The sequence below is a fragment of the Lampetra fluviatilis genome, chromosome 29 (assembly GCF_964198595.1).
Source record: "Lampetra fluviatilis chromosome 29, kcLamFluv1.1, whole genome shotgun sequence".
NCBI lineage: Eukaryota > Metazoa > Chordata > Hyperoartia > Petromyzontiformes > Petromyzontidae > Lampetra > Lampetra fluviatilis.
The window spans coordinates 447,103-471,094 of NC_136303.1; the positions used below are offsets into that span (position 1 = coordinate 447,103).

Below are 23,992 nucleotides of genomic sequence, written 5' to 3' on the forward strand. Positions count from 1 at the left end.
ATTCTTGAACCTGGCCCCCGAAACCTTTATTGCCTCGCGATGCCGAGCGCCCGCCACTGATGGTGGTGGTGGTGATGACGACGGGATGACCCTAACGATCACACCTGTGATTACAATCACGGCAGCGTCGGGAGATTAAATTACATTTCCATTCGAGTCCAGTTATCCACAGTGACGTCAGTTCACTGTGCGTGACGCAATTACAATAAGAACTGATCCCAGGAATGTGAATAAAAAATAATTCGTTGTTGATGCTGCTGCCACATTGGCAGCGGTGCACAAACTACAAAAACACCCCTCGACACACTCGTCAGTAATAACACTGTGGCCTTGGAAAGCAAAAATACCGAGGCGACGTTTCGGGCCATAGTCCACCACGTGAATCACATCTGTTAATGGTCATTACATGGCGGTGATCAACGTTTGATGATGCTGAGTGTATGGTGCTCAACAATGATGGCCATCACCCAGTAAACTTGCCGACGTTGGCATTTTACTGGGTGATGGTGATTATGATCCCACACCAAGTCGGAATTAACGCCGCGGAATCTGTCATCAATCACGCCACCCGCTCCACTAATTGGCTAGGCGCTCCACTAATTATCTAATTAATACCCCACCCCCTCAGCCGATGAGGCGTGAACCTCCGTCTCCCGCACGACAGCTGCGGCTCCTCGGGTCTCGGTGGAGTTGTTGAAACTTTCGAGTTGGGTCAACCAAATGCCAACGTTGAGTCAACGTTGAGCCAACGTTGGATATTTACTTGCAGGCGGTGTGAGCACTGCGTGTGTAATGCACGTGCCGTGCATCTGTGTTGTGCTTTGTGCACTCCGTGTATGAGTGCGGTGCTTTATTGCAAATGTGAGTGCTTCTGCGAGTGTTGTGTGTCCTGCTGTACACACACACGTGTGTGTGTCCTGCTGTACACACACACGTGTGTGCTCTGTGATTGTGTTGTCTGTGAGCTGCTTGTTCAATGTAACTCCAGGGTGTATGTGTGTACTGTACATGTGTGCTGTGTATGCGAGTGCTGTAATTGCGTTGTTGCTGTGCTCGTGCCTGAGACATCTGCCCGTACACGCCATTGGAATGTGGATTGGGTCATTCCGGCCGAAGTGGAATCCCCCCTCCGGTGTGGATGGACTCCCCCATCCCCCCGCAGCTGCCACTGTCTGGGACTGTCTATGTTCAACATTATGGGGGTGTTGTGGCAGTGGGTGCGGTCACCACTACCCCGCTCAGATCAAATGGAACAAACCCCCGTTTAGGGCAATCGACTGACCCATCTTCCCTCAGTGTGAAGCGATTTAGAATCTACCAATTTGATACGATGGGGAGGGAATGGCAGTGTGGGAGGTGCCAGCGCTGCTCCATCGAGACCAAGTGGAACAACTCCCCCCCCCCCCGGACAAGAATGGAGTGAATTTGAGCCCCCGCCCCCCATCTACCTTCAACGTGAAGTGTTCTAGAATCTCCCATTTTCACGTGATGGGGAGGGGTGGGGATGGAATTCGGGTGCGGTCACCGCTGCCTCAGCCTGGACAAGAGGAGCCCGTCTCGAGCCACCCGCCACGGGTGTGTGGACTCACTGCCACGTGCGGGCAGCGTGCAGAGTGGCGGCTGCTTGAATCGCAACACGTGCCCATGTACCTGCCTGTCTGTCACAACACCGCGAGGTTTCTGGTCTCACCGTACTTTACCGCGCCGGTCATTAATATATTACAGTACAGTGCGGGTAAAATTAACACAGTTCATGCGGTGCCGGATTATCCGAGCAGCAAAAATAGCTACACATGTAGTAGCTACACATGTAGTAGCTACACATGTAGTAGCTACACATGTAGTAGCTACACATGTAGTAGCTACACATGTAGTAGCTACACATGTAGTAGCTACACATGTAGTAGCTACACATGTAGTAGCTACACATGTAGTAGCTACACATGTAGTAGCTACACATGTAGTAGCTACACATGTAGTAGCTACACATGTAGTAGCTACACATGTAGTAGCTACACATGTAGTAGCTACACATGTAGTAGCTACACATGTAGTAGCTACACATGTAGTAGCTACACATGTAGTAGCTACACATGTAGTAGCTACACATGTAGTAGCTACACATGTAGTAGCTACACATGTAGTAGCTACACATGTAGTAGCTACACATGTAGTAGCTACACATGTAGTAGCTACACATGTAGTAGCTACACATGTAGTAGCTACACATGTAGTAGCTACGGGCCCCGCACTTTCAAGGTCCCCGCGCTAAATTATTTCCAGCTCTCAATTCCAGTTCAGTGATTCTGCACTTGCTCTATTACTATAGTACTATACCGCATTCAGCTTTTATAAACGACTGGGTTTTTAAGGTTCGCGATTGTTCGTATTATCTGGCTGTATAGCAAATGAAAAAAACCCGTTACGATGCACGGTAAAAATGTGTGTTTTAATATTGATGTGTGTTTTTTTCAATGTAGGGCCCCTTATAATATGCTACAGGCCCCGGGCACTCGGCTTAACCCGGCACCGAGTTCATGCAGAGACACGTTCGGCCAGAGGGACTTGGCAGCCTCAGGGTCTCTGAGAGAACAGCGCCCGCTGGTGGCCGGCACGTCCCCGCCGCTCCCCACGACACAGCGCCTCGCACGACGAGACTCCTCACCAGTGGCGGCTCCTGCAAAATCTCTCAGGGGGGGCAAATGTCTGGATGATTGATAAGGATAAGGTCCACCCATGCAATGAATAAATTAACAGCTTAAGCATGTAAAGGCAACTTCACTTCTTTAATATTAATGAAAAATAAAGTGACTCTTACAATACATCTTGTTTGTTTATATACTCACTATTAAAACAAACCACTCAAGTTTTTTTTATTAAAGATTCCACTAGGTGGCGATAAATTATATTGTTGGATGAAACGTGCTTACGTCTGATGACGTAAGCACGTTAGTGCATGCCCTCCCGGAAGCCATAGAGAATGCATTGCAGCGCCCCCGTTCGAAAAAAAACATCTTTGAATGTAAGTATATGGGAACACTCGGGGCGATTCTCAGCCGGAGGGAATTCGCCCAAAAAGAGGCGGTACTCCACAGAACGTGACATGACGCTGATTGGACTATATCCAGAGGCTGACAGTGACGGCTAGCGTGACTCTGTGGCTGAATGACATTGGTGGTGCGTCGCCCAATCGCCCTAATGAAGAAACCGCCCCTGCTCCTCACACTTGTATTGCCCAACAATAACACCTTTATATGTAGAGGACAGTGGAGCTTGGGGGGGTGGGGGTGGAGGTATTTTGCACGAGCTGTGGTTCCTGCTTGTGACGATGATCGTGTGCATGCAACAGTCTTGTAGATGTCCTGCTAAGTTCAGCAGCCCTGGGACAGTGGTGGTAATTCTACATCCGTGTGGTGGGGGCCACGTGTATGGATGGGACACCCACAGAGTGATACCAATTTTATCGTCCCCGGAGTGAGGAATGATGAGGGCTGCGTCAAACAGGATTTGAATTCGCAACCTTCCGACTGCGAGCCACTCGCTCCACCAGATGAGCCACTCGTGAAACGCGCGTTGATGCGAGGCAATGCACCGTGTGGTTTTAATTGCGTTTATTTGTCGCGTAATGATCGCTCCAAGCTCACACAACTACAAAGCGTTCAATAAACGGTGCAGAGTAAGCGATGGTGGTGGTGATGAGGTTGATGGTGGTGATGATGGCAAGCATTGTGATGATAATGATCGTGGCGCTTATGACCATCATTCTCATTACATATTGATGTGATGATGATGATGATCATATTGATGTTATGATGACGATGGTGGTGATGATAATATTGATGTGAAAGATGATGGTGATGATTGATGTGATGATGGTGATTGCAGTCATGCTGATCAATATATCCATCAATATAAGCATGTTGATAAATGTAATGGTGTTTGCTGATCGATATTATGACAGTCATTGCGATGATGGTGATGATAATCATAGTGGTGGTGGGTTTTGGCAAGTCACAGAGCCTCTGTTTGATGTGCCCGTGTGTTATCACTGAGTCACCGACACACTGACACGAGACAAACGCACCGACGCTTACACAAAGACAAAGACCCCCCGTATAGCCTCCACAGACTTTTGGGGTAAGTGCTGTTAGCGAGCAGCTATGAAGGCAGGCACTGCACACGAGGGGATGGGTGGCCAGCACCACGCCCGACCGCCTTTGTCTCCCCAGTGGCGATGTTTACACATAACACCAGGTACTCATTCGAGTCTGAGTCGGCCTAGGCGAGGTCTGGGATCGGTTCAGATACTCGTGACCGGTGGTGGCCATAAGCGGGAATCAAACTCGGGCTGTTGGGTTCGAATCGCAGTGCGCTAACTGCTACACCACCGCTCCCCACATACTGACACATAGCGACACGTGCGGTATGTATGTAGGATGAACTTCTTTCGCACCGTACGTAGCTACCCGTGAGAATCAGAGGTGCGGGACACATTAACGCCGGGTTCCAAGTCTGTTTTTTTGTTGTTGCTCAAGTAAGTGTCAATGATGAAGTACTCTCTGTTGGGTTTGTGTGAATATTCGGTCTTTTTAACATCTAGCGTTCTAAATATGGACACACATTAATTCACTTAAAACATTCCACGCAATTTCTCTGGTAAATTTCAACGAAATTAAAAACAACGTCGCAGACGGGTGGAGGGGAAGGATTGCCCCCCCCCCCGTGGCGCTGAATTGTCACGAGATTCAGGGGACGCGATCCTTCGTCAAAGTCAAAACATGTCCAAGTCGTGTCCAGCTGGTGTCTGTTCAACTTCGTCACTCTGTTTGGGCTAACTCAACATTACACGAACACGTCATTTGTATCGATCAGAAAATCGTTCGATGTGGAACAATTATCACTTGCATGGCAGATCTGTTCCAGAAGAACGCCACAGATTAATTAAATGTAAGCTGCTGCTGCCCGCCAGCCGTGACGTGACGTGCTCGTCAGCGGTAGGGGGTCGATCGATTGAAACACCCGGACCGCGGTCGTCTTGACGAGGCCAAGCAGCCAGCAGCGACACTGCGAGGCGCACATCCTCTCCTCTCAGCCATAGAGCGCACGTCGCCATGTACGTCGCCATGTACGTCTACGTGAACGTGTACGTCTACGTGTACGTCTACGTGTACGTGAACGTGTACGTCTACGTGAACGTGTACGTCTACATGTACGTCTACATGTACGTCTACGTGAACGTGTACGTGAACGTCTACGTGAACGTGTACGTCTACATGTACGTCTACGTGTACGTGAACGTCTACGTGTACGTGAACGTGTACGTGAACGTCTACGTGTACGTGAACGTCTACGTGTACGTGAACGTGTACGTGAACGTGTACGTCTACGTGTACGTCTACGTGTACGTGAACGTGTACGTCTACGTGAACGTGTACGTCTACATGTACGTCTACGTGAACGTGTACGTGAACGTCTACGTGTACGTGAACGTGTACGTGAACGTCTACGTGAACGTGTACGTCTACGTCTACATGTACGTCTACGTGAACGTGTACGTGAACGTCTACGTGTACGTGTACGTGAACGTCTACGTGTACGTGAACGTGTACGTGTACGTGAACGTCTACGTGTACGTGAACGTCTACGTGTACGTGAACGTCTACGTGTACGTGAACGTGTACGTGAACGTCTACGTCTACGTCTACGTGTACGTGAACGTCTACGTGTACGTGAACGTGTACGTGAACGTCTACATGTACGTCTACGTGAACGTCTACGTCTACATGTACGTCTACGTGAACGTGTACGTGAACGTCTACGTCTACGTGTACGTGAACGTCTACGTCTACGTGTACGTGAACGTCTACGTGTACGTGAACGTGTACGTGAACGTCTACGTGTACGTGAACGTCTACGTGTACGTGAACGTCTACATGTACGTCTACGTCTACGTGTACGTGAACGTCTACGTGTACGTGAACGTCTACATGTACGTCTACGTGAACGTGTACGTGAACGTCTACGTGTACGTGAACGTCTACGTCTACGTGTACGTGAACGTCTACGTCGTGTAACAGCGGCACGCGTGAGTCGAATCCCAACATCTCAGAGGGAGCCCCTTGGCTGTCGGCAGTGGTTCGAGCAATCCACGACTGCTGATGAGGCCCCGAGTGTTGCTCTGTGTTGACATCTGTTGCAATGATGCGCTGCCACAAGGACGGGCCGTGTGGTGCGGCTGATGGGAGGTGGTACCACAATGAATCGGTGTGTATGTTGGCTATGTGGAGGGACGTGAGATGTGTGTGATGCAGGCGTGTTGGTGTCTGCTTGGTGACTGTGTTCGCTGGTGAGATCGATCGGTGTGTGTGCGAGACACGCGCACTCGTCCGTGCGAAGGCCGTACGAGCGTGAAACTCGCTCCGATTAAAAACATAGAAACCAGCGGTGCAGATAAAACCTTAAAACACGGCTCCGAGTTACAGAGTGAGACGTTAAAACCGTGAAACATTAAAACCGGCTCTGGGTAAAATGAGCGGAGCGGCGATCAAACGAGCGACGCAGCACGACGCAGAGACAGCGGCAGCGGCCGAAGGCGCAGCACGCGGCGCGAGTTTGGGAATGATTCTGAAGTTGTAGAGGGTCACGTGGCCATGAGCAGGTGACGTCGCCAGTCTGGTAGGGGGGCTCGTCATATGGATTGCCCCCCCTCCCATCATGAAGTTTGTGGTGGGGGGCATCTTCAATCCAGATGTGTGTTACACCTCCCCACAACTGGTTACTATGACCCGACTTCCAGTGAACGTGGAGTCGTTGTGACCAAAGTTGGGCAGCGGTTGGTCCCAATGGTCCCAACCATGAGTGCCAACGTGGGCCCAACCACAAGCCAATGGCCGGGGAAAGTCTTCCCTCAAATGATATGGATCCCGATAATCCCTCATCTGTCCGGTCACCAATTAACACCCCCCTCCACCCCCCAGCACTAATTAAATGGGGTGACCGCGTTTAGTCCAATGTGCACGAGGGAAACACACACGTCTGATTCCACACAAATATGTCCCTCAACAGTTGTCGGGAAAATGAATATCAAGGGACTACATCGTCAAGAGATGGGTCGCCTCGTTTCTAGCGACACGGAAACATCCTGCGTACACGAGGAAACATTTTGGCGAGAAACTTGAATCTGGAAACATTCAAGATGAATATTTTGGCGGGAGACTTGCATCTGGCAACGTACACGAGGAAACGTATTTTGTTGACATGAATCTGTAAACATACGTGAGGGCACATGTATCTGGGGTCATCTGTAAACATTCAACGTTGGGCTGACGTTGGCATATTTACCGGGACGTGTCTGGGAACGAACATGCATGAATCACTATCCTGGAACATACATGAGAAAACATTTTTCTGGGCATGTTTCCTCATATTTGTTGGGCTTCAGAATGATTTCAAATTCATAGCTGATTATTCACTATCATCATCATCAACAGCATCGTCAGCGGCGTGCAGACTCCAGTCGCGATTATACCACACGCCTCACGCCGCTACGAGCAAACCTCACATCATGCAATGGGTATACCTTCTCTGCACTCTGCCTCCCGTCAGCAACGACTCCTACCCTCCTGCACCCCCTCGCAACCAACCCTCTCGCAACTCCAGTCTGGACTCAGTTAAGAATGAGATGCAGGCACAACGCCTCAGGCATGGGTGCGGCCTTGGGCTTGCGCCTCTCCGGGGCCCTGGGCAACACCAAGGGGAAGTTTAGCGAGATCGCCACCGAGCATTTCTCATCCCAGGTCGTTAGTTAGATCGGCGTAGACATCGCGTGACCAGAATCCACAGCCCTCATCGAGAGGTATACTGGACGCAGTGTGCCGGGCGTGTACATATTTCTCTGGTCGCCAATTCCGACAGACCCGGCAGACCCGGCGGAACATTTAAGTTGCTAATCTAATCGCTGCCGCTCGCTCCGATCGGCAGCAGCTGGGATGAGCAACCGCCCATCAGATCTCAGCCAGAGGCGACGTGAGCACGCTCGGCCTGCCGATCGCACTCTGACAACAAACTCTGCTGTCATGGGCAAGACATTCACACTACGCCGCGGCCCGACCGAGTTGCCACAGTTGGTCACCGGCAAACTTGCTGCCGGTGACAATCACCGGCGACATCGGCGGCCCTCAAACGATTGCGACTTTCCCATGCACCTTCCTCCCTTGGCGGTGAATCGCACAGTGGCTGACACTGAGCCGTGACGCTGCTAGGAAATACTCGCACTGTGTTCGCTCAGAGATACCCGCACTGTGTAGACTCAGAGATACCCGCACTGTGTAGACTCAGAGATACCCGCACTGTGTAGACTCAGAGATCCTCGAGAGACAACCGGTGACTGAGTGTGGAGCTAAAATCAGAAACAGCTTTGTTGCCCGATCAAAAATATTCCCCACTCTGGACCCCATCAGCGCGGCTAACATCCTTGCAGTGGCAGATCGACATCTGTTTGGAAGTGGAAGGCCTCATTGTGGCCGCCGTGGGCCGTATGAAATGAAGTCGCGGGCCGTGTTTGGGCCCATGGGCAACGGTAGAATCTTCACCCCCTGCGCTAATCCTTCCCCGAGTGTAGCGCCGCGGCTCTCAGGGACAGGCCGCGGTTGCCGTGTGGGACTGGGGTACAGATTAGAACGGGGGGGGGAGGGGGGTTCACAAAGGTGGAGGGGGCCGTTGGGGGGTGGGGAGGTGGCCACAGGGGTTCAGGCACTGGAGACCTTCCCCCTGCCGCCCCCCGCAGCCTCTCCCGCCGCCAGGCCGGCTTCCTCCCCCTGTTGCTCTTGAGTGTCGATTCCGCCACGGTCCCCTGCCTGGTGCTGCGGGGAGGAATTCACGAGGGGGTCCTTCCTGTGGGGGAGTGAGGGGGGGGGCAGAGGCGGGGCAACAGGATCGCACAGACTCCACGCGGGAAGGGGCCTTAGTCCATAATCGAACCTCGGCCCCTTCTTGCTGCGAGACGTGGGGCGCTGCCGCCCTGCTACGTCACAGGACCGTGAGAAACGGCCTCCATGCAACAGCGGCTTGGGCACGGATGATGTTGATGATGATGAGGATGAAGAGGTGCATGGCGGAGCGTACTTGTTGTCGGGCGAGCCGCGTGCGCGCGCGATGTTCACGAGCTTGCAGGTGATGCACGCCAGCAGCGCGAGGCCCACGGCGCCCCCCACGCAGCCCCCCACCAGGATCACCAGCGTCTTGTCCTCGCGGGGGACTGCGCACAGCGGAGACAGCGCTCCACAGGTTGGCCTCCATCCGGGCTGTTGGGCAAGTGCTGTTAGCGAGCACCTACGACGGCTGGAATGGCACACGGAGGGGGTGCGGGGCCACCAACACGCCCGGCCGCCTTTGTCTCCCCAGTGACGATGTTTACCCAACGCACCAGGCACTCGTTTAAGGTTGAGTCGACCGAGAAGAGGCCCAGGACCGGTTCAAAAATTCGCCACTGTTATTGATCGTGAGTTGGGATTAAACTTGGGTCGAAGCACAGTGTGCTAACCATTAGACCACTGCTCTTCCTGGACACACGTGTACACATGCGAACACAAAGTGCCCCCGTATATCCTTGACAAGGCTGTTGGGGCAAGTGCTGTTCGGTGAGGACCTATGAACGCCAACAAGACACACTCATCCGGCAGTTCAGCAGCATTCCCTCAAGCGAGCCTGACTGCTTACGAGGCTCTTAATGTCTAATAAGATCATCACATGGGATGATAAGATCATCACATGGGATGATAAGATCATCACATGAGATAATAAGATCATCACATGAGCTAATAAGATCATCACATGAGATAATAATATCATCACATGGGATGATAAGATCATCACATGAGATAATAAGATCATCACATGAGATAATAAGATCATCACATGAGATAATAAGATCATCACATGAGCTAATAAGATCATCACATGAGATAATAAGATCATCACATGGGATGATAAGATCATCACATGAGATAATAAGATCATCACATGAGATAATAAGATCATCACATGAGATAATAAGATCATCACATGAGATAATAAGATCATCACATGAGATAATAAGATCATCACATGAGATAATAAGATCATCACATGGGATGATAAGATCATCACATGGGACGGGGGGCGGGTGCATCACGACTGTGGCGTGGCAGGGCACGCACTCTCGGTGAGGATGATGAGCTTCATGGTGCTGAAGCCCAGCTTGCGCTTGTCGGTGAGGTGGCGCGCGCTGCAGTTGTACACGCCGCTGTCGTCGATGCGGGCGCGCAGCAGCTCGAGCGAGGCGGAGCCGCGGCGCACGTCCCCGCTCCACTCCAGGCGCCCGCGGAACTGGCTCGACACCACGTAGCTCGGGCTCCCCTTCACCATCGAGAACAGCTGGGCGGGGAGAGGGGACGCACGGGGCGGAGGGCATGGGGAGACGCACGGTGCGGAGGGCATGGGGAGACGCGGGGGGTATGGGGAGACGCGGGGGTATGGGGAGACACGGGGATTAGAAGGGGGCATGGGGAGACGCAGGGGTTAGAAGGGGCATGGGGAGACATGGAGGCATAGGAAGAACCTAGTTCGATTCCTGCTCACGACCAATAACTGTGGCGAACATCTATTAAGGCGCTGTTGTGTTGTCCTCGCGTTATAACCAAGTGAAATGTGTTTCACGGAGAGTCCGTGGTGATTCTACGGTAGATGCGTGGCGAACGCTCACGGAGATCCGCTTGGAGGTCGCGTTCTCGGAGTAGAACCAGTGCACGTTGATGAGCTTCGAGTCCATCGTGTAGCACGAGACCAGGGTGCAGGGCAGCGTCACGTTACTGCCGTTCAGGTTGCGCATCACAGACGGAGACACCACCTCGATGCACAGCGCCGGGTGTCCTGTGGGGGGGGGGGGGGGTCAGGGGGACACCCGCGGAGGAGACACACGGGGAGCACACGGAGAGAGACAATGAGACACGGAGACACGGAGAGAGACAAAGAGACACGGAGAGAGACACGGAGACACGGAGGGAGACACGGAGACACGGAGAGAGACACGGAGACACGGAGGGAGACACGGAGACACGGAGAGAGACACGGAGACACGGAGAGAGACACGGAGAGAGACACGGAGGGAGACACGGAGACACGGAGTCACGTGACTGCTGTTCAGAGCGCGCATCACAGACGGAGACACCGTCTCGATATTCGGGGCCTGGTCGTGAACTTGCGGGGAGAGGGCATTTATGAATTCCCCAAAGAATTTCGTCAAATTTCTTTCAAAATCATCATACTTTGGAGATGGGTTTGTGCACATGCCATTCGGGTTACGTGGCCCTCAGCACACACAGGTGCCGAGGTGGTTGTGAGGTGGAGAACTATTCAAATCCGATTGGTCAACAACATGGTGATTTAACAAAACTCAGACAAAAATAAACTAATTAAAAACGGGGTTGATTGGGAGACCGTGAGGAAAAATGAAGGAGATTGGTGGAGAGTCGGGAAAATTTCCTCGAAGACGAAGTAAAGTCCAAGTTCAAGACTTACTCGGGCTGGAATTTATTAACACATACGCACATGTGTGTGTGTGTGTTAACACACACACACACACATGTGTGTGTGTGTTAATAAATTGTGTGTGTGTGTTAATAAATTGTGTGTGTGTGTGTTAATAAATTGTGTGTGTGTGGAGAGCGGTCGTGTAGCGGTCATCACGCGGCGCTACGAACCCGGCCACCCGAGTTGGATTCTCGCTCAAGGTCATCACCAGTGACAATTATCTGAACCGGTCCTGGGCCTCCACTAGGTCGACTCAGCCTCAAATGAGTAGTGCAGCGTGTAAACATCGCTACTAGGGAGATCAAGACGGCCGGGCGTGGTGCTGGTGGCCACCCACCCCCTAACTAAAACATTCTTTTTATTTTACCAGTTAAGGTCCGCTGAGCTATGTAGCTCTTTTTCAGAAGCGACCTGGCCACGATTGATTGCTCAACGAAGTGGCTTATCACGTGGACATTGATATCAGCCAATTACTCTAAACGCATGCTTCTAAATGTGGAGGGAAAAAAACGGGAGGACCAGAGGAAAATACACACGACCACGGGGAGAGAGACAGACAAACTCCAAATACACAGCAGCAGCAGGCGTCAGGATCGGGATCGAACCCACGACCTCCTGTATACCGTGGCAACCCACAGGTGCTCGCTAACAGCACTTGCCCCAACAGTCTGCTAAGGCTACACGGGGGATCTTTGTGCGTAGTCGAGTGTGTAATTCTATATGCGCGGTTTTATTAACGTGCGCTCAGTGTTGATAACGAGGCAAGCTGATGTCGGATAAATTTGACCCCCCGGGTGGCCCGTCACCCCTCTCCCCCACCCTCCTCCACTCCCTCCTCCCCGCTCCCTCAGCCGACCGTGTCTCTGTTCCCCAGTCCCACCGTGATCTCCCCCGTGTCTCCGTGTCCCCGTGTCCCCCCCCACCCTGTGTCTCGTGTCCCCGTGTCCCCCCCCCACCCCGTGTCTCGTACCGCTGGTGAGGAGGAGGAGGAGTGTGGGGACGAGGAGGAGGCTGACCCAGACGCCCGGGTGGAGGGGGCGACTCGCGGCCATGACCTCGACAATCCGAGCCGACCCCTAGCGCCATCATCAGCATCATCACCACCAGCAGCATCAGCTCCATCACCACCACCACCAGCAGCATCATCATCAGCAGCAGCTCCATCATCACCACCATCACCAGCAGCACGATCAGCATCAGCTCCATCATCACCACCACCACCAGCAGCATCATCATCAGCAGCAGCTCCATCATCACCACCATCACCAGCAGCACCATCAGCATCAGCTCCATCATCAACACCACCACCACCACCAGCAGCATCATCATCAGCAGCAGCTCCATCATCACCACCATCACCAGCAGCATCATCAGCAGGTTCAGCTTAATTACCAGCAGTTTTATCAGCAGCAGCTTCATTATCACCGGATTACGATTATGATCATCTCTGATGTTATTCGCATCATCACCATCATCAGCTTCATCAGCTTCTTCGTAAATGTCATTGTCATGAGCATCATCTCCGTGATCAGCAAAGTTACCTCATAATCGCATCATAAACATCATCACCATCATCATCACCATATTATACAAACCAGTTCTTTCACCGTATTCTATTTTATGGTAATCGCTTTCATCAACATCACCATCGTGATTAGCGCGGTATCAATCACATCACCACCTCAAATCATCATCAACATTCACCTGGCATCATCATTTATAATTTCCACACCACCAACACATCATCGCAATAACACTCGCCATCACTACCACCATCACCACAATCCCATCACCACAGCAAAATCGACATCAACTAGTCACCATAGCAACATTACCACAGCAACGTCACCATAGTATCACCATCACGACAGCCTCATCACCATAACAACATCACCATAACAACATCACCATCAACCCATCATCATCTGCAACTCGCGCTTTCCACTCACGCGCCACTGCCCGAGCGTCGCGCGCAGGAAATCAATAATAACATCAACCCCACCACCATCATCGCGATCATCACCAATGTCGTCACCATCATCACCCCCATCATCAACATCGCCAACCATCATCACCGTCGATCCGTACCGCAGGAGCTGATGACGCGTGTGCAGTTCTCGGCGATGAGCAGAGCCGGAGAGATGGTGGTGATGACAGCCGGAGAGATGATGGTGATGATAGCCGTGGTGATGGTGGTGATGGTGGTGAAGACAGCCGCGGTGATGGTGGTGATGGTGGTGGTGGTGCCTTCCACTGCGCCAGCAGTGCTCACCTCCCTCCTCGCTGCGGCTCCCGCGTCTCGCTCACGCCCGGTCCGAAGTCCGCACTCCTCGTTTTGCGTTCCGAGCGTCAGAGCCCATCGCTGCAGACTTCTCTATAATCCGGGTTTTGAGCGTTATGCTGTGAACTACGGACTCGGAGTTTTCTGCTCCAGGATCCACGATCCGGGTTCCTGATTTTATGTTGCAGAATCAATGCTCCGTGCTCCGAGTTTTATATGCAAGCCCTGAGATCGATGATCCATGCTCAGGGTCTTGGGTTCCAGAATCCAAATCCCGAGCTCCGGATTCGGTGTTTCAGACTCCACGTTCCACACTCCTGGGACTGTCACTCCGTACAGGCTGCTGCAGGTCTCGTGATCCAGGCTCCACACTCGGGGCTCCGCGATCCGGGTTTTGTGCCGCTGGCGTAGTGAATGGTTCCGAGGATGCACGAAAGCGTCCTCGTCCAGCCGATCAAATATCGCACCCGGGGGGACGGGCGGAGCAGGCGGGGCGAGGGGCATACAATGAGCTGGGTCGAGAGCGGGGGGGGGGCTCGCTAACAACACTTGTCCCAACAGAATGTTAAGGCTACACGGGGAATCTTTGTCTTTGTGTGATGGGCGGTAGTGTAGCGGTTCGCGTGCTGCGCTACGAACCCGGCGACCCGAGTTCCATTCCCGCTCACGGCCACCACAAATGAGGATTATCTGAACCGGCCCTGGGACTGCCCTATGTCGACTCAGCCTGAAATGAGTATCTGGTGCAACGTGTAACTCATCGTCACTAGGGAGACAAAGGCGGCCGGTTGTGGTGCGGGCCACTTGTATCCCGTGCCGGCCGATGGTTGGCTGCGAAGGAAGTTCGACATGCACGTGGGGTGCGCGCAAGTAGCACTTGCACCAACAGTCTGCCAAGACTCTACGGGTGATCTTTGCATTTCATGGTGGAGAGGGGGGCGCGGTTAGTGGGGGGGGGGTCGTAAGGTGATGGATGGGCTCATGCTGTGCGTTCGTGTGTAGCAGCGGGGATGTTGATGCGTGTTGGTTTGGGTTTGTAATAATGAGTTGGTGGGTGTGTGTCGGTGTGATGATGTGTGATGGTCTGCAATCGTCTGATGACACAAGGTGGGGTGGCCAGAACCACGCCCGGCCGCCTTTGTCTCTCCCCGGGTGTCGCGCATCTGCAGCTCATTCGCACATTTCGCACCTCCCCCCCGAGAGAGCCCAGTCACGTGTCCCCCGCGTCGCGAGCCAGTCAGCTGCTGGGCCTTCTGCAGCGTGTGGAGCGACCTGCTTCAATAGACAGAATGGGACATCTCGTTGCAAGGGAGCCCAGGGCACCAGGTGACATCGCCAACACTCAATCATGACAGATGCCCCGTGTAGCCTTCATAGAATGTTGGGGCAAGTTAGCGAGCCCCAATGAAGTCCGGCACGGCACACCTCCCATCAACCTCAGTTCACCTCCCATCAACCTCCCATCAACTTCCCATCAACTTCCCATCAACCTCTCATCAACCTCCCATCAACTTCCCATCAACCTCTCATCAACTTCCCATCAACCTCAGTTCACCTTCCATCCTCGGCTCGTGTCGTCGGCGAATGGTATTAAAACTCGGTGCTGGCCCTCCTCTAGGTCGACTCAGGCTTGATACGTATTAGCTTGTGGTGTGTAATTATAGTGACTCTCAGACAACCTGAACTGTCGAAGTTTATTTATTATTTAGGGCGTTTCACGCAGATAACTTGAACTTGGGCCAGGGATGGCACGCGACTAGCGGCGACGTGAAGACACGTCGCCGCTAGTCGACGGCAGCCCCGAACCTCGCCTCTCACCTCCTTTTATTCCCGGCGGGGCCCTCACCCCGCCCCCGGCCACGCCCCCTTTCTCGAACCTTCGAGCCCGTTGCCGAACTTCCCAGATGGTTCCCCTTCCGTGACTACCCCTCGTGACCACTGGGCCACGTGCTGTTCCTGCACTCGCACCGTCTGCACCCTGCACTGCGTCTACGTAATGAATGGTGCACGTATTCTGTGTTGGCGAGCCGGCTAACGAGAGGGACTTGTTGGTTGTATCGGCGCGGTTGCTGAGCCACTGGGCCCTAGAGGGTAAACACGTCAGGCGGGCAGCAACAAACAGCGCGTGTCGCAATGTGGAAAACCCCGCGGATGTTGAGAAGTGAAACTGGAGCGAACGCAACAACAGCGACATCAATTTTCGGAAACAAAAATGTACCCCTCCCACCACAAATCTCAACACTCCCCCCGCCCCCCAGCGAGTGCAGTCAGCATTAAAGTATGAAAGTCGAAACAGTGCGACTCGCTCCGCAATTCCTCGAGGTGGAGTCGAGCTGCTGGCGGCGATGATGGCGGCGGTGATGGCTCTCGGGATCAACTTGTTTGTGCCGCTGCTCGTGGTGGACACGGCGTCAGGTGCGGGCCCCGCGAACCCCCCACCCCCCCAAACGAGACCTCCCCCTCCTATGTGCACCCCCCTCCCCTCTCCCATCACCCCTCTCCCATCTCCCATCACCCCTCTCCCCTCTCCCATCACCCCTCTCCCACCACCCCTCTCCTCTCTCCCATCACCCCCCTCCTATGAGCACCCCCCTCCCCTCTCCCATCACCCCTCTCCCATCTCCCATCACCCCTCTCCCATCACCCCTCTCCCATCACCCCTCTCCCATCTCCCCTCTCCCATCACCCCTCTCCCATCTCCCATCACCCCCCTCCCCTCTCCCATCACCCCCTCCCATCACCCCCTCCCATCACCCCCCTCCCCTCTCCCATCACCCCTCTCCCCTCTCCCCCCTCCCATCACCCCTCTCCCATCTCCCATCACCCCCTCCCATCACCCTTCTCCCATCACCCCTCTCCCATCTCCCATCACCCCTCTCCCATCTCCCATCACCCCTCTCCCATCACCCCTCTCCCATCTCCCATCACCCCCCTCCCCTCTCCCATCACCCCCTCCCATCACCCCTCTCCCATCACCCCTCTCCCCTCTCCCCCCTCCCATCACCCCTCTCCCCTCTCCCATCACCCCCTCCCATCACCCCTCTCCCCCCTCCCATCACCCCTCTCTCCTCTCCCATCACCCCCCTCCCCTCCCCTCTCTCCCACCACCCATCCCCTCTCTCCCATCACCCCTCTCCCACCACCCCTCCCCTCTCTCCCACCACCCCTCTCCTCTCTCCCACCACCCCTCTGCCACGAGACGTCACACTGAGTGTGGATGCGCGTGGTTGAGCTTGGGGCAGAGGAGGGCGACTTTCCAATCGGTGCGCGCGGCTCACCGTGCCGCGTGCGCTGCAGCGGCCGCCCTGTCTCTCTCTCTCTGACTCGGAGCGCTTCCGTCCATCCCCTTCTCGCACGAGACGGTGAACGCGCCGACGCTGAGCCGACGGCGAGTTCCCTCCTGATGGCTGCTGTTGCGTTGTTAGCCTCGACCACCGTGCCACCAACATGTCCCTCCCACACCCACTTCGCTTGTTTCTCAGCAGTGCGCGTGATGCCCCTCGACTTGCGTGTTCTCTAACCCCGATACTCATAGGGGCCATACGCACGGGTCGAAAACGTCCCTCTCTGCTGTATACAATCACCCTGCTCTTGCCCGCCTCTATATTCGATTCTGATCCCGGTCCGCCTTCAATCATAGATCTATCAGTGTACAATCATAGATCTATCGGTGTACATGCCGTGGTTTTCAGTCGCACTCTCAGTACAACACATCTGTGTTGATGCCATTCGCGGTGGCTCAGAAGGTAGCTCAGAAGGGGTCGTTGTCTGTCACCTGGCAGCCGACAGTCGCAGCTAAAGTTGGTCCAACTCCACTCAAGTCCACCCAGCTCCACTCAACTCCTCCCAGCTCCACTCAAGTCCACCCAGCCCACCATGTCTCACCTGTTCTCCTCTCCCCCCCACCAGCCCAGCAGCAGGTGCAGCTGTGGGCGCGCCCGGGCGATAAGGCGACCCTGCCGTGCGGTGGGGGGCTCGGGGAGCCCCCCCCCTCCTCACCCAGTGGAGACGCCAGGGCGCGGACGGGAGCTGGAGCGTGGTGAGTCCACGTGTGTGAGATGTTGACTACCTCGCCGGGTGTGCAAGAGACAGTGGGTTCGATCCCGACGCCTGCTGCTGCTGCTGTGTATTTGGAGTTTGCGCGTCTCCCCCTGTGGTCGCGTGAATTTTTCTCCGGATCCTCCGGTTTTTCCCTCCACATGTAAATCAACATCACCACGCGTTTAGAGTGTTTGGCTACTGCTATGCATGTCCACGTGATAAGCCACTTGGTTGAGCTGTCATCTGTGGCCAGGTCGATTCCTAACAAGAGCTGCGTTGCTCACTGGGCCTTGCCTGGTAAAACACACACGTGTTGTTATTCATTCTAGTGATCGTTGTGTGTGCATGTACATGGTGAGTGCATGTACATGGTGAGTAGTGTACATAGTAAGGGGCTGTCCATAAATAACGTCACGAACCTAGGGGGGGGGGGGGGGGTCAGACATTTGTGGCGATGTGTGACGAGGGGGGGGGGGTTGAGAAATGTAACGTCACATCAAAATGTGCAACTTTAAATAAATATAGACAACACGTTCTACTTAGACTTTTTAATCAATGTTTTCTCCTACAACATCCGAGTGCAGCGCCACATTAAATGACAATACTGTAGTTTAAAGCGATTTGAAGCATGTTTGATTTTTTTGGGGGGGGCAGAGCTTTGTGATGTCATATTTGAGTTAGTGTGTGTACGTGGTGAGTGTACATGGTGAGTGTACGTGGTGAGTTAGTGTGTACATGGTGAGTGTACATGGTGTGTGTACATGGTGTGTGTACATGGTGAGTGTACATGGTGAGTGTACATGCTGAGTTAGTGTGTGCGTGGTGAGTGTACATGGTGTGTGTACATGGTGAGTGTACATGGTGAGTTAGTGTGTACATAGTGAGTGTACATGGTGAGTTAGTGTGTACATGGTGAGTTAGTGTGTACGTGGTGAGTGTACATGGTGTGTGTACATGGTGAGTGTACATGGTGAGTTAGTGTGTACATGGTGAGTGTACATGGTGAGTGTACATGGTGTGTGTACATGGTGAGTTAGTGTGTACATGGTGAGTTAGTGTGTACGTGGTGAGTGTACATGGTGTGTGTACATGGTGAGTGTACATGGTGAGTTAGTGTGTACATGGTGAGTGTACATGGTGAGTGTACATGGTGTGTGTACATGGTGAGTTAGTGTGTACATGGTGAGTTAGTGTGTACGTGGTGAGTGTACATGGTGTGTGTACATGGTGAGTGTACATGGTGAGTTAGTGTGTACATGGTGTGTGTACATGGTGAGTGTACATGGTGAGTTAGTGTGTACATGGTGAGTGTACATGGTGAGTGTACATGGTGTGTGTACATGGTGAGTTAGTGTGTACATGGTGAGTTAGTGTGTACGTGGTGAGTGTACATGGTGTGTGTACATGGTGAGTGTACATGGTGAGTTAGTGTGTACATGGTGTGTGTACATGGTGAGTGTACATGGTGAGTTAGTGTGTACATGGTGAGTGTACATGGTGTGTGTACATGGTGTGTGTACATGGTTTGTCTTCGTGTGCCGAGATCGCGGCCCGCACCCCGAGCACCTCGACCCGCCCCCCCCGCGGCTTCTCGTGGGGTCAAGGCGGCTCCATGGAGCTGCTCGCCGTGGAGGCGGCGAGAGACGCGGGCAGCTACTCGTGCTTCGTCTTGTCCCGCGCAGACTCCATCCCCGTGGAGACGGGCCTCAGCCTCTCCGTGTTTGGTGAACACTGGCAGCAGCAGCAGCAGCATCGTCATCCTCAACTTCATCATCATCCTCCACTTTATCATCACAGCCATCGTTTTCATGTATCACCATCCTCATCACGATCATCACGACCATCATTATAATTCACTTCAAGGCCGTAGCCATGGAGTCAACATTGGGGGGGATCACATCTTCCAGGGGGTCGAGGGGTCCCCCCCCCCCCCCAGAAAAAAGAAATAAAAATTTTAAAACGAAATTTCTTGCGTAAAATATTCAAAAGTTCACTAACACACGGGATGGGCTTTTTATTTATTTTTTACAATAATGTCTAAGAGTGTGTTGTATTACATTTATCTGTTTGATCTTTTTTACCTTTTCTTGTTTCATTGTATATAATGGCAGAGATTAGGGATTTATAAAGTACAACCATAACCACAATAATATAAACAGAAATCTATGCATTGTTATATGAAGTCCAGATATTGTGGCTCAGGTTTAGCAAATTGTTTTTATTTACATAGCATAGCAATTAAAAACATATATTTTGATAGTAATATATTTGGGGGGGGGGGACATTTTGAGCATATTTGAATATTGGGGGGGATGTGTCCTTCCCAATATATAGTTACGATCTTGATTCACTTCATCACCATGTCGCATCATGACCACCATTTCATTATCATCATCCGCTTTAACATTATCATCATCACCATCATGATCATTATCACATCAATAATCTCAATCCATTCCATCACCATTATTTATCACCATTGTCAACATCATCATCGTTATCATCACCACCATCCGCTTGATCAATCGTTCTCGATATCAACATCCCCCCCCCCCCACAGAGTACCCCACCCGCCCCTCGTGTGCCACGCTCAAGCGGGAAGACGGCGAGGAAGCTGCGGCAGCGATGGAGGTCACCCTGGAGTGCAGAGGCTCCACCGGGAACCCCCCGGTCTCCTACTCGTGGCAGCGCACAAATGGGGGGGAAGAGCCGTACACTTGTAAACCAGGTGAGTGGGGGAGGGGGGATTACGAGGTTAAGAGCCCCCCCTTCCCCCCCACCATCAAATCATGAAAGTGCAGGTTCGAGCCCAGGCATGGGGCGTTGTGGATCATCCTGTATGGGAGTTCCACAGCTTGCTCGTCTTGAACCAGTGCTGCTGACTTGAGGTGCACTGGCGGAAGGCGCGTGGCTGATGAGGTCGCAGCCCGCAGGTGTCGGGCACTGACCGAACTCGAGAGCTCATTGTCCACTGGGGTCGCTGCACGTTTCATTGTTCTAAACACAATTTGACAGTGGACCGGGGTAGGGCCGTCCATAGGGGGGGGGGGGATGCGGGGCCCGGGGCAAATCACCCCGTGTGAGCCCCCCGGCGCCTTCAAACTAAACCGGAGGTTTTGCATCTGACACCGTGACGTCGGAGTGCGGGGCCCTCCCAAGTACGGGGCCTGGGGCGGTCGCCCTGATTTGCCCGTACCCGAGGGACGGCTCTGGTTGTGCCGTGAGTAGGATGAATCAATGGGGGTGCGCCACGTGTGATCCATGCGTATGTGTGTCCGTGTCTAGGATCGAGCGTTTGCGAGCGGTCCGTCTCACCTGTGGATCGCAACTCCACCTTTATGTGCACGGCGCGGAACCCGGTGGGAGCCGAGTTCTGCCACGTCATGGTGCACGCCGCGTCCCGGCCAGAGAAAGAGATCGGTTCGACTCCAGTTATGGGCGCTGGCGCGGGTTTCTGTGGTGGCTGTGAGATGTTAACTACCTCGCCTGGTATACAGGAGGTCGTGGGTTCGATCCTGACCCTGACCCCTGCTGTATATGTGGAGTTTGCGTGATGTTCTCCCTGTGGCCGCGTGGATTTTATCCGCGTCCCCCGGCTTTTCCCTCCGCATTTAGAAACACGTTTAGATTAATTTTGCCGCTATAAATTTCCAAGTGATGAGCCACTTCGTTGAGCTATTGTTTGTGGCCAGGTCGCTTCTGAAATAAAGCTCTGCGGGCCTTACCTGGTAAAATAAAAACATAGTTTAGTTTATTGTAGCAGTTAGCGTGTTGCGCTATGAACCTGGCGACCCGGGTTCGATTCCCACTCACGGCCAACATCAGTGACGATTGTCTGAACCGGTCATGGCCCTTCCCCAGGTCGACTCAGCCTCAAATGAGTACCTGGCACGGTGTGTAAACATTGCCACTGGGGAGACAAAGGCGGTCGGGCGTGGTGCTGGCCACCCACCCACTCGTGTACCGTTCCGGAGTTCGTAGGTGCTACTCGCTAAAGCACTTGCCCCAAAAAGTATGTCGAGACGATATGGGGGATCTTTGTTGTTTGTGTGTGATCGCAGAGAGGAACATGTTCATCATCGTGGTGGCGGTACTGGCATTCCTCCTGATCGTGGCGATCGTCCTCTTGGCGACACTGCGGTGGCGCGGAGACCAGGCCGTGAAAATCTGAGCCCGGCGCCGGGACTCCACCACGTGGCCCTCCACCACACGGACAGACAGACGCTCGGCCATTGGGCCGCAAGTAAAAAAGAATCCGAATTAAAAGTTCGGGCAATCGTCCGTGACGAGGCGCCACGGTGGCGAGACCACGTGACCTGCTGTGGATTTGGAGTTTGCGTCTCTCTCTCTCTCTCCCCGTGGGTGCGTGGATTGTTCTCTGGGTCCTTCGGGTTTTCCTCCACATTTAGGAACGTGCGCTTAGAGTGTTTGACTGCGATGAACTTCCACGTGACCAGAAGCCGCTTCGTTGAGCGATCACGTGACCAGGTGGCTTCTGAGAAAGAGCTACAGAGCTCAGTGGGTCTTACCTGGTGAAATAAAACTCTTAAAGAAATGTTCGTGACTTACGCTAAACCAGAACACAGCCGCACACATCCCGGTGGTTGACAGAACCCGCACTGCGTCTCACTCGCAGGGCGACGCGCGGGTTCCTCCTGTTTGTTTTATAGATTATTAAAGTGCCGTTTGCTTGAACTGTGATTACTCCGTCACACGAGGGTGTCAATGTCGTTCCACTTGACACGCATCGCGACGTCCAGGCTCAGGTTACCTGTCATCCAGCAGCACTCCGCCACAGGCGCGGCGCTCCACGAGGAACACGCGTTTCTCATGTCTATGACGTAGTGGAGGTGGGGGTGGAGATGGGGGGAGAGTGGAGGTGGGGAGAGTGGAGGTGGGGGGGGTCTCACGCAGGTAACGAGGCGTGCGGCCTGGTGCCACTGAGCCCCCCAGAGGGGTCCAGGACGCGAGCGAGGGTGTGGAGGGGTTCACGAGGAATGGGTGCCGTGTTCTCTTCTCGTCTGCCTCCTGTCCTTCGAGCCTGGGCAAGGAGACCGACTCCAACTCGAGGATATTTTAATGGGAGTGACTCCAGCACCTCGCGGCGGCTCTTTAGCGCGTGGCCCGAGGGAGCCGCACGTACCACGTGGACCACAAAGATGCCCCGGGTAGCTTCAACAGACTGATGGGGCAAGTGCCGTGAGCGAGCACACGAGGGGGTGGGTGGCCAGCACCACGCCCGGACGCCTTTGTCTCCCCAGTGGCGATGTTTACACACCGCACCAGGTATTCATTTGAGGCTGAGTCGACCTAGGGGAGGCCCAGTACCGGTTCAGATAATCGTCACCGGTGTTGGCCGTGAGCGAGAATCGAACTCGGGTCGCCGGGTTCATAACCACGGATAACAGCAGCAAGTGGCCATAGTCGGTGGTTGGGGCTGTGTGTGCCGTGCATACCCGGGGAGATGCGGCGCGGTGAGCCCACAGACGGTCACCACTCCGCTACATCTCACCTCGCGGACGTAGCCGTGACGGTGGTGAGCCCACGCGGCTGTAGCTGCTGCGGGAGGGGAGGGGGGTGAACCGGCGGCCTCTGGATCGCACGCCGGGTGCGGATGGCCACGAACAGCGCTACCGCGGCTGTAAGGCTGCACACGTGATGATGATGACCATGATGGATATTGCAACAGGCATTTCTGTCACGTGTGGGTTGGGCAACCGGTTTTACCGGACTTTTCAATACGGTGATGCAAAAACACATGTGTTTCACTAACCTTGGCCGAGAATATCGACGGAGCGGCAGTCAAAGGTGCGAAACGCGCCCGCGAAGACCTCAAGCGGCGTGGTGGCGAGACGTGAACTACCTCGCCCGGTGCACAGGTGGAGGCCGTGAGCTCGACTCCGAGCCTGACGCCTGCTGCTGTAGATTTGGAGTTTGCACATTCTCCCCGTGGTCGCGTGGATTTTTCTCCGGGTCCTCCGATTTTCCCCTCCACATTCTGAATCGACAGCACGCGTTTCGAGTGATTTGCTGCTCTACATTGCCACGTGATGATCAGCCACTTTGTTGAGCTACCATTTGTGACAGCCAGGGCTTGCTTGG

At 53.7% G+C, this 23,992-nt stretch overlaps 2 protein-coding genes across 4 annotated transcripts; one reads left to right on the plus strand and one right to left on the minus strand.

The window, feature by feature from the left end:
• Nucleotides 1-5,990: 5,990 nt before the first annotated feature.
• LOC144942906 (sodium channel regulatory subunit beta-2-like) lies at nt 5,991-13,952 on the minus strand. 2 transcript variants are annotated; one of them, XM_078869913.1, is made up of 6 exons: nt 13,657-13,952; nt 12,539-12,644; nt 10,742-10,908; nt 10,197-10,413; nt 9,124-9,256; nt 5,991-8,892 (listed from the first exon to the last, which is right to left on the minus strand). In XM_078869913.1, exons 2-6 carry the CDS (start codon nt 12,618-12,620, stop codon nt 8,748-8,750), a joined length of 744 nt encoding a protein of 247 aa, XP_078726039.1. In that variant the 5' UTR covers nt 12,621-12,644; nt 13,657-13,952; the 3' UTR covers nt 5,991-8,747. The 2 variants fall into 2 exon arrangements, with proteins under 2 accessions (XP_078726039.1, XP_078726038.1); XM_078869912.1 differs by having other exon boundaries at nt 13,841-13,951.
• Nucleotides 13,953-16,135: 2,183 nt separating this feature from the next.
• On the plus strand, nt 16,136-22,574 carry LOC144943036 (cell surface A33 antigen-like). 2 transcript variants are annotated; one of them, XM_078870203.1, is made up of 6 exons: nt 16,136-16,264; nt 17,759-17,888; nt 19,434-19,614; nt 20,451-20,618; nt 21,176-21,310; nt 21,952-22,574. In XM_078870203.1, the coding sequence occupies exons 3-6, from the start codon at nt 19,503-19,505 to the stop codon at nt 22,059-22,061; spliced, it is 525 nt and encodes a 174-aa protein (XP_078726329.1). In that variant the 5' UTR covers nt 16,136-16,264; nt 17,759-17,888; nt 19,434-19,502; the 3' UTR covers nt 22,062-22,574. The 2 variants fall into 2 exon arrangements, with proteins under 2 accessions (XP_078726329.1, XP_078726327.1); XM_078870201.1 differs by lacking the exons at nt 16,136-16,264; nt 17,759-17,888 and having other exon boundaries at nt 19,358-19,614.
• Nucleotides 22,575-23,992: the final 1,418 nt, after the last annotated feature.

What these genes read in the sequence shown, in the direction of transcription:
- LOC144942906 (XM_078869913.1), bottom strand. Translation starts at nt 12,620, where the DNA reads ATGGCCGCGAGTCGCCCCCTCCACCCGGGCGTCTGGGTCAGCCTCCTC. An exon ending in CCTCCTCCTCCTCACCAGCG is followed by an intron (nt 10,909 to 12,538) that starts GTACGAGACACG and finishes CCCCCCCCACAG; the next exon opens with GACACCCGGCGCTGTGCATC. An exon ending in CGACCTCCAAGCGGATCTCC is followed by an intron (nt 10,414 to 10,741) that starts GTGAGCGTTCGC and finishes CTCCCCGCCCAG; the next exon opens with CTGTTCTCGATGGTGAAGGG.
- LOC144943036 (XM_078870201.1), top strand. Translation starts at nt 19,398, where the DNA reads ATGGTGTGTGTACATGGTTTGTCTTCGTGTGCCGAGATCGCGGCCCGC. An exon ending in CCTCAGCCTCTCCGTGTTTG is followed by an intron (nt 19,615 to 20,450) that starts GTGAACACTGGC and finishes CCCCCCCCACAG; the next exon opens with AGTACCCCACCCGCCCCTCG. An exon ending in GCCGTACACTTGTAAACCAG is followed by an intron (nt 20,619 to 21,175) that starts GTGAGTGGGGGA and finishes GTCCGTGTCTAG; the next exon opens with GATCGAGCGTTTGCGAGCGG.